The sequence below is a fragment of the Perognathus longimembris genome, chromosome 11 (genome assembly GCF_023159225.1).
Source record: "Perognathus longimembris pacificus isolate PPM17 chromosome 11, ASM2315922v1, whole genome shotgun sequence".
NCBI lineage: Eukaryota > Metazoa > Chordata > Mammalia > Rodentia > Heteromyidae > Perognathus > Perognathus longimembris.
Genome location: NC_063171.1, coordinates 38,216,926 through 38,226,578, shown reverse-complemented (window position 1 = coordinate 38,226,578; position 9,653 = coordinate 38,216,926). Strand labels below are relative to the sequence as shown.

The window sequence follows — 9,653 nt, the reverse complement described above, 5'->3', positions numbered from 1 at the left end:
TTCATTGTATTAAGGACTTAAATAAAATTCTGCAGGAAGACAGAATCTTGAGCATTTTGGAGGGCACTTTTGTTACAGTGAGGAGGCTGTTTACAGACAACACATATGGGGAACAGATGCATGAATACTCTTCGAATTGAGAGGGATAGATTTCAGGTGCTTCTGGCAGTCTAAGAACACTTGATCACAACTGATCGATTCTAAGATCTGTTTCTCTGGACTGGCTTTGAGCTTCAATCTTCAGATCTATCCCAGTCTCCTAAGTAGCTAGGATTATAGGTGTGAGACAGTGACTCCTGGTCAGATTCATCACTCTAAAAAGTATTGTAGGGAGTCATTTCAATCTTTTTGCCTAATTTTACGTAATGTCATTGTGAATAATAAAATTCAGGCATTATTGTTTGCATGGTTGCCTGGCCTCACTTGAATATTGCAGCCCATTCCTGCTCCTCCAAGCACACCCTGGATGGGAAGGAGGAGGAGCTAAGGCCCCTTTCCCACAGTCCCCTGCCGGAGTGGAATGATGTATTGGCTAGTACCTAACAACTTGGGCTCTGGGCTCAAATCCTGCTAGTCTAACTGTACAACCTTGGCAAGTTACTTTGCACTTATAAGACTTGATTTTCTTATCTGGAAATGGGGCTAAAAAAGTAGTTATCTGAATGTGAAGAGCTTAGTGAAGTGCTTCCCCACAGAAAAGTATGAACTATGAATCATTACAGCTTTATACCAGGAGACAATTTGGTTCCTTACAGCTCAACTTGCACTCTTTGATCTGTGACATGGATGACATCTCACCTCTTTTGAAACCCGCACTGTGATTGCAGGCTCTGGGTGAAACAGGAATGGACCACAGGGGTCAGGGTCAGAGCAGGGTTAGAGCTCTGTTAGAGGAACCTGGGCAGAAAAATCAGTTTCTACACTACTGGGCAGAGAGAGCTTTTAGTTCCTGTAAGAATGCAGGCCTATTTCCATGTGGGGTATGAGTGAGTACCCTGGTCAGGAGCTGGAGCAGAAGGGCAGGATGAAATAGTGAATTGAGGAGGAGGAGGGGACAAGATTATCGGAGAAGGAAGGAGGAATGTGATGAGCAGCTGGCATATGTGGATACTGATGTAGGGCAGGGTTAATTGCCTGTCTCCGACTTACCACTACATCTCAGTTATAAACTTAGATTTCTAGGCTCCCCAAGGTCCAGATCATGAAAGATAGGTCCATGGGATTAAAATTTTGTCATCATACCACAGTGTGTAAGAATTGGAAGACCCATTCTAAGCAACCATCTTCTTAGCTTTACAAATGGCAGTTGACCATACAAATCCAAATAAGGGCATCCCTATTTGTGTGTGTGTGTGTGTGTGTGTGTGTGTGTGTGTGTGAGAGAGAGAGAGAGAGAGAGAGAGAGCACAGTTCATAAAACATCAGATAATCCTTTATTGGACAACTCTAACAAAGATGCCAATTTCTTATTCTGTGTTGAACTGAAATTTGTCTTTGGGCCTTTGAAAAATAATTTTGTATAAACCTAGGTAACTGTAACTGGAGGTACACTTTCTGGCTTCATATTGGTTGGAAAACAAACAAACCAAATCAAACCAAACAATCTACCCCAGCTCCTGCCTGTAAGTCTGAAAATAATGTTAGTATTAGAAAACGCTAAGATGCAGAAGAAAGAAACAGAAGGGCTCATCATTTTTAAAGCAAGCTTGGAAATTAAGAATGCAGTTAAACACTGGATCGTGACTTATAGAACCACTTCTCTTTTTTTACTTCTATCTTTAGAATTTCCTTCCCATCCATGATTTGGACAATTTAGTCTTCGAATCTGATTGCTCCACCCCTCGTTTTTAACCAAAATAAGATTTCTGTGGTATTTCAAACTCTTTTGGGGGGACTCTAAGTGCAATAAGGTAAAATGGGTTTAGGGCTGCCTTTAAGATCCCAGTCTAGAGCAAGAAGCAGGAACTTATTCTTCACGACACTTACTATAATGCAGTGTCAGGGAAGGCAAGCGTTAATGTTAGCAGAATGGGAGGAACCAATACCAGGAAAGTGATTCTTACCTTTTGGGGCTCCTGCAGCCGGTTGAAGGGAAGGTACCAAGGGAGACAGATGAGTGAATTTTTCTGTACTTTCACTATGTGCTGGGAGGAGAGGTTCCCCAAGCTAGCTGTGAGCAATGAGTGGAGATGGAGACTGGCCTAGCTCCATTGGTTTGCATGGCCAGGAAAGACTCCCCTGAAAAAATGATCTTAGATCCTGAGGTCTGAGCAGAAATAACTAAGAGGTTAAGGGCAGGAGAAAGGCAAGCAGAGAGAACAGTTGGTGCAAAGTCCTTGAGTGAGAAGAAGCTGTGTGTAGTTGATTTGGGGGACTGAAAGCATATCAGCATTTAAAGTACAGAGTCAGTGACACTGGGGTGCTAGACAATGCTCAAAGGTAGGCTAGTGCAGGGCTGGTAGGATCATCTGGGTCATGCAAATTATTTTCTCCTCCCTAAGAAGAACATTTCCAGAGCAAAGGCACAAGTTGGGGTTGTTGTGGAGGTAGAAATGTAGAGAGAAGGATCCATTTAAGCGATGTGAAAAAAGAAAGTGCAGTAGATACAAATTGGTGATGGAATGGAGAAAAGCAATGTGGGGATGTGGAGAGGTGATCTCACTTGCCAAGGAGGAGCTCTTTCTCACGCTGACCCAAGGCTTGGAACCACTGTCCTAGGCACTGTTTGCTTTCAGTGGGACAAATCTTATTATTTCTGTTCTTTCAGACAGCAGCTACTATTTGGAGAGTGAATGGGTAAGCAGAGGGGAAAGTGGGCAGGCAGAGAAGCAAGGTGGAAGAAGTGACAGGTGGAAGGAAGGGATATAAGGGTCCAGGCATACATCCTGCTTATTTCCATTCATATTCCAGACCATTGCAATGACATGAATATTGCCACAGAGCTAGTAACACGACTATTTAGTTTCTCAGTCCACATGCAAGTTATGTTTACTACTATTCTGTAGTCCAGTAAATGTACAGTCACATCTTGGTGAAGAAAAAATATATGCATTAACTGAAATATTTATGGCAAAAACATATCAATGAACATTTGAGCTACTGGGGAAATGCTGAAGATAGATTTTTCTTCACGTAGTGTTGCTACAGATTTCCAATTTGTACAAAATACAGTACCTGCAAAGCCTAACAAAGTGAAGTGCAGTAAAATGAAGTTTGATTGATCTCCTCAAAAAACTGGGTCAGGCCAGGCATTGGTGGTTCATACCTGTAATCCTTGTTACTCAGAGGCTGAGATCTGAGGATCCTGGCTCAAAACCAGCCTGGGCAAGAAGGTCTGTGAGACTCTGAACTCCAATTAACAACAACAACAGCAACAAAATCTGAAAGTGGAGTTGTTGCTCAAGCAGTAGAATGTTAGCTTTGAGCTTAGGAACAGTGCCTAGGCCCTGAGTTGAGGTCCAAGTCCAGCACACACACACACACACACACACACACACACACACACGCATGTGTGCACATGACTCTTTTAAACAATTTTATTGTCAAGATGATGTACAGTGGAGTTACAGTTACATACATAATGTCGTGAGTACATTTCTTGTCCAACTTGTTACCTCCTCCCTCATTTTTCTCCCACTTTCCCTTCTCCCCAAACCCCCTATGAATCTTAACCCATTGTCCAATCATCTCCATGTATCACTGAGTAAACTACTTTCAACGCTTTTATTATAAATGCTATACTTACATTGGCAGAGATTTGGGAAAACAAAACAAATGACTTCACACATTGCCTTTCCACTTGGTCTTCACTACCAAGCCAAAGGGATGCTTTTTTTTTTTTTTTTCAAATTTTTATTATCAAAATGATGTTCAGAGAGGTTACAGTTTAATACGTTAGGCATTGGATACATTTCTTGTACTGTTTGTTACCTTGTCCATCATACCCCCCCAAAGGGATTCTTGTTTTTTCCTTTCCTTTATTTTTATTTATATTTTTGGGCTTGAATGCTGGACCCCTGCACTGTCCCTGAATTTTTTTTTTCTCCCAAGGCCAGAACTCTACCACTTGAGCCAAAACTCCATTTCTGGGCTTTTTTGTAGGTTAATTGGAGATAGGGTCTCACAGGCTGGCTTGGAACTACAGTCTTCAGCACTCACTATTCCTGAGTAGCTAGGATTTCAGGTCTGGGCCATCAGCACCAGGCTTCCTTTATGTTTTTGTCTTTTAATTATCTTTAAGGAGTTGTACAAAGGAGTTGCCATTTGATAAAGCTTATGAATACAATACAGCTTGATCCCACTTTATGTCCTGCTTTCAATGGTGGTCCTGCATGCATGCCCGCGGCCATCCTCAGACCCTTGCTTCTTGGAAATAGTGGGCGGAGACAAGTTGGCTGCGAGAAACATGCAGTTGGAGCTGTGGCCCCAGGACTTGGGGCTCGAGACTGCAGCCCTGTTCGGCTGGAATAGCTGAGAGGGAGATGCCAGCCAGCCAGAGCAGCGGTGCTGCCTGGGGTGGGCAGGGCGGGCGGGCGAGGGCGGGGACCCGAGCCCTGAGGTCAGAGCCCGGGTCTGGGCGGAGCTCCGAGAGGTTCCCAGGGCCATAGTCATGGGGTCCCTGCGGTGCTGGCTGCTCTGGGTGCTTCCCCAGGTTTGGGGAAATTCTAAGGGTGAGTGGAAGGAGGGATAGAGAAGAGGGAGCGGGGCTGGGAGTGAAGAGGTTGGGGGGATGCGGACTGGGGTGCGCGGGGTTTGGGCTCAGCTCCAGAGCCGGGCGCGCGCTGCTCCACCAGAGCCACGGCCACCACCCATTCGCACCCCGCGCCCCTCTCCCCAGCTCATCTGCTGATTCCTTCCCTTCCCTTCTTCCTTCTCGGGTGCTCTTGGCGCTCTTTGGTACTCGCTACCTCACGGTTCCCCGCGCCCCAGTCCTGGAAAGCGGGCTCCCCTTCCGCATCCTGCAGATCTCCTCCTTCGTCAACAGCAGCTGGCAGCGCACCGACTGCTCGGCCTGGCTCGGGGATCTGCAGACGCACCGCTGGGACAACGCCTCGGACGCCGTCGAATTTCTGAAGCCCTGGGCTCGAGGCAAACTGAGCCATCAGGAGTTGGAGGAGCTACAACAGATATACAGGGTTTATCGAAGCAGCTTCACCAGGGACATATGGGAATTTGGCAAAATGCTACAATTCGACTGTGAGTGGAGAGATGGGACGCCTGGGCAGGCACTCAGGGGGAGAGAGTGGACCCAGAACCCTGCGGGGAGACCCTCTACTCCCCACCCCGTGAGAGAGTCTTACTTTCTTCGCTTCTGCCTGGAGAGGTTCCATTTTTGACTTTTGAAAATAACCCTGTTTCTGTCTGGGATGATTCTCCTCAACCATGGGTTGCACTAAAACCCATCTGCCCATTTCTTTACTTTCCTTCCAGAGTTTTTATTGCTTTTGTCCTCCTCTCTCATCTTTTTCTCTCTCTCTCTTTTGTCTCCTTCCTTCCCTCCCTTGTGTGTGTGTGCTGGTAGTAGGGCTTGAACTATCCCTTAGCTTTTTTTTGTTCAAGGCTGGCACTCCATCATTTAAGCAATACTTCCATTTGAAGCTTTTTGGTGGTTAACTGGAGATACGAACCACATGGATTAACCTGCCTGGGTTGGCTTCTAACAGCCATCCTTAGGTCTCAGCCCTAATAGCACGAGCTATAATAGGCACGAGCGCCTTCCTTTCCTTTCCTTCTCCTTCCTTCCTTCCTTCCTTCCTTCCTTCCTTCCTTCCTTTCTTTTTTTTTTTTTTTTTTTTTTTTGGCCAGTCCTGGGCCTTGGACCCAGGGCCTGAGCACTGTCCCTGGCTTCTTCCCGCTCAAGGCTAGCACTCCGCCACTTGAGCCACAGCGCCGCTTCTGGCCGTTTTCTGTATATGTGGTGCTGGGGAATCGAACCTAGGGCCTCGTGTATCCGAGGCAGGCACTCTTGCCACTAGGCTATATCCCCAGCCCTCCTTTCTTTTTCTTTCTTTCTTTCTTTCTTTCTTTCTTTCTTTCTTTCTTTCTTTCTTTCTTTCTTTCTTTCTTTCTTTCTTTCTTTCTTTCTTTCTTTCTTTCTTCTTATAAATCTATGTCCATTCCTCTCTGCAGACCCTGCTGATATCCAGGCCTCTGCTGGCTGCGATGTGTACCCTGGGAATGCCTCAAAAAGCTTTCTGCAAGTAGCATATGAAGGAAAATATATTGTGGGCTTCCAGGAATCTTCTTGGGAGGCAGCCCCAGATGCCCCGGCTTGGGTCAAGTTGGTCATCAAAGTGCTCAATGAAGACCAAGGAACAAAAGAAACAGTGCAGAAGCTCCTCAAAGACTGTCCCCACCAAGTCAGAGGCCTCCTAGAGACAGGAAAGTCAGAACTGGAGCAGCAAGGTCAGTCTGCCATTTTTACCCCACGCTCTACACTGAGGGTCCATCTAGGCTTTTCAGCACACAGATTCTCATCCCTTTCAGCAAAAGAAGGGGATAGATTCGGCATGAGGGTATATTCAGTTTTCTGGCTATCACAGGGAACCACTTGGGTTCTGTGAATGGAACTAAAGCACTGGGGACAGAACTGAAGCCAGGTCTTTGAAGGATGCATACAGAGCAGGGACAACGGGATCAGAGAAGGAGGGGAAGGAGTATCAGGGAAGGCTCTTCTGGCAAAGGTGACAAAATGAATGAAACCTGCCAGGAATTTTCATCTCCAGAAATAGACACGGGGGAAATATGAGCCTGCAGGGAAGCCTGGTCCTCACTTGAAGATTTCCCCATTCCTTTGTTGGGAACAGTGAAGCCCAAGGCCTGGCTGTCCAGTGGCCCCAGTGCTGGGCCTGGGCATCAGCAGCTGGTGTGCCATGTCTCTGGCTTCTACCCAAAGCCCGTGTGGGTGATGTGGATGCGAGGTGAGCAGGAGCAGCCGGACACTCAGCACAGTGACGTCATGCCCAGTGCGGATGAGACCTGGTATCTGCGAGCAACCCTGGATGTGGCTGCTGAGGGGGTAGCGGACCTGGCTTGTCGAGTGAAGCACAGCAGTCTGGAAGGGCAAGACATTGTCCTCCACTGGGGTAAGAATAAAAGGGAGTAGGGAGTGCTCCAGTGTAGAAGTAGGGAGGGATGCGGTTGTCACGGCTCGTTTCAGAGATGAAGCCTTTACTAAAGAAGGCTAGAAAGACAGAATTCCATAGATAGGAAAGAGGAAACAGATCAGAAACTCAAAATGGTTTGAGATAAGGTGTTCTGGATACAAGAAGAAATGAGACCCAAAATGACACAAGTAGCTGGCAAATACAGAATTCCAGGATGATTCAACTCCCAGCAGAGAGGGACTAGAGACTTTAGGGAGGCAGGTGAACAAAGGCAGTGGTTTATCAAATGCTTCCTGTGTGGGGGCTCATCTTTACTACTCAACCTTTGAAGCAAGAACAATTAGTCTTTATTTTACAGATGAGGAAGTGGAAGCTAAGACAGTCATGAGGAAGCCACTGTTAAAATGTCCAAAGTTCTATTGAAAAAGCAAGAGCAGGATATAGATAGGGATTCCAGTCTGCCTTGCTACTAAGTTTTACCTCTACGGGACACAGTTGTCTGCTGGAGTGAGCTGATTGCCATGATGCTGAGAAAAAGAATATTCTAATGAGGAATGGAAACAGATGCTTTAAGTGGCAACCTCAAGCACGCTTAGACCCGGGGACTTGACACTGGGAGGAGTCCTCTGCTAGGAGACATCTTTTCTATTTTCTCTCAAAGCAGATATAAGCCACACATCTGTGACCTCGATTGTCTTGGCAGTATTGGCATTTCTGGTCCTCCTTGGGGTCCTTCTAGGCTTAATCTTGTGGTTTAGGAGACATCGGTAAGTCTCCCCTTTTAATTTGCTTCTTCCCTACACTTTTCTCCTCCACCCCCCTGGCTTCTGTTTTCTTAATGGCTTCTTCCTTTTTGATTGTCTCCTAGCTTGTATCAGGATATACTGTGATTCTTCTGGCCATGCCTGCAATTCAGGAGACCTCCATTTCCCAGGACTTCATTCAGGAATTGAGGATGAAGAAGTGAAGAATTCTCATTACATCCTTTAAACCCAAGGCATAAAAGAATTGAAGTTCTTTTTTGACTGTGGAAGTTTATAGGCCTAAGTGGTTTTGTACAAACAGAAGTGCAAACTTAGATGCCTACCAGAAACAAGTAGACAATGGCTAGAGTGTAAGTGCCTGTGGTTATTGTTTGAGTAGAGGAATCTGAACTGAGCTGAAAAGCACACATCCTGTCCCAGTAGCTGCCGTGGTTTGTTGAAAGTGCAGTCAGACCCTGGTTTGGCTGTAACCTGCATTTGTCAAGAAAATAAGCTGGATTTTTTTTTTTCTGACATAGCCACATTAAAGTTGAAAGCTGAACTCAAATTTACTGTGTGTGAGACATCTCACAGATAAACCTGCTGGCGGATGCCCATAGGAATTTCCAGCTTGTGCCTCTTTTATAGGTATTCCCCCCGCCCCTGATGATTTATTGGCAGTATTAGGAATGTTTCTAGTGTAAATTTGGATTTACGACTATTCCCTACTGTCTTTCTTTCTCTCTTTATACTAGGGCTAAAAATCAGGGTTTCAAGTTCTCCCTCAGCTTTTCCTGATTAAAGCTGCTGCGCTACCACTTGAGCCACACAATTCTACTTCCAACTTTTTTTCTGGTTAATTGGAGATCAGAATCTTGTGGTCTTTCTTGTCCAGGCTGGCTTTGAACAGTGATCCTCAGATCTCAGCCTCCTGAGTAGTTAAGATTAAAGGCGTGAGCTATCCATGCTCTTAAAACAAAACAAAACTAGGGTGTAAGAGACAGACATGTTTTGAACTTTTACATGGCATGACTTTATTAAAAGAGGAGAAATTAGACTGTATATATATATCCTATATATATACACACACATACATACATACATATATATATATATCCTATTAGAAAAACTGCTCTCCTTGGGATTTTTCTCTCATACATGGCAATAGTTTGGGTGTGAGCTGTGACCCCAAGGCTCATGTATTGCAGCCATAGCTCTACTTCTGACTCTTCTTGGGTGGTTTATCAAAGTCTCATGGACTTTTCTGCTGGGATTAGCTTTGAACTTTGATCCTCAGATCTTAGCCTCCTGAGTAGCCCAGGGTTATAAGTGAGAGCCATCTGCGTCCAGCTAGAGTATTTTTGAAGGTATTTAGTAAGTGAGCATGAAAGCAAGTGCCTCCTTTCTCTTCATAGTCTAATTTGCTAATCAAGTTTACAGCAGACTTCCTTTGTCAAACAGACAGTGCTGCCAATGCTGTTTATTTTTAGTGGCTTGTGTTCAGAGCATAAGGTACACATTTACAAACTTCCTTGTTCTGCTTGGCTGAAAGGAAAACAAACTGGTGGCTTGTTTCCATGATTCCAGGTCTGAGTCTGGTGGAAGGAGTTAGGAGATGGGAAGATGAACATATAAGGAGTGTATTGATGGAGTATGTTCTAGTCTATGTGGAGCAGTAGTGAAAGCCTGAGAGACCAGGTCAGCTCTCTGTAAGAGACTCAGCTCTGTAGAAGTAACAACAGTCTGATTTGCAAATGAAAATGAAAGACAAGGGAAAAAAGGCAAACAACAACAAACAAACAAA

At 45.3% G+C, this 9,653-nt stretch overlaps 1 protein-coding gene across 3 annotated transcripts; it reads left to right on the top strand.

Annotated features, from left to right (window-relative positions):
• The first annotated feature begins 927 nt into the window (after nt 1–927).
• Nucleotides 928–8,619, top strand: LOC125359786 (antigen-presenting glycoprotein CD1d-like). 3 transcript variants are annotated; one of them, XM_048357671.1, is made up of 6 exons: nt 928–986; nt 4,930–5,196; nt 6,130–6,405; nt 6,807–7,085; nt 7,768–7,873; nt 7,975–8,619. In XM_048357671.1, exons 1-6 carry the CDS (start codon nt 974–976, stop codon nt 7,994–7,996), a joined length of 963 nt encoding a protein of 320 aa, XP_048213628.1. In that variant the 5' UTR covers nt 928–973; the 3' UTR covers nt 7,997–8,619. The 3 variants fall into 3 exon arrangements, with proteins under 3 accessions (XP_048213628.1, XP_048213627.1, XP_048213626.1); XM_048357670.1 differs by lacking the exon at nt 928–986 and adding an exon at nt 4,525–4,670 and having other exon boundaries at nt 7,771–7,873; XM_048357669.1 differs by lacking the exon at nt 928–986 and adding an exon at nt 4,525–4,670.
• Nucleotides 8,620–9,653: the final 1,034 nt, after the last annotated feature.

Coding starts and splice junctions, on each gene's coding strand:
- LOC125359786 (XM_048357669.1), top strand. CDS start 4,610: ATGGGGTCCCTGCGGTGCTGGCTGCTCTGGGTGCTTCCCCAGGTTTGG. Junction 7,086..7,767: donor AGACATTGTCCTCCACTGGG/GTAAGAATAAAA, acceptor TTTCTCTCAAAG/CAGATATAAGCCACACATCT. Junction 7,874..7,974: donor TTGTGGTTTAGGAGACATCG/GTAAGTCTCCCC, acceptor ATTGTCTCCTAG/CTTGTATCAGGATATACTGT.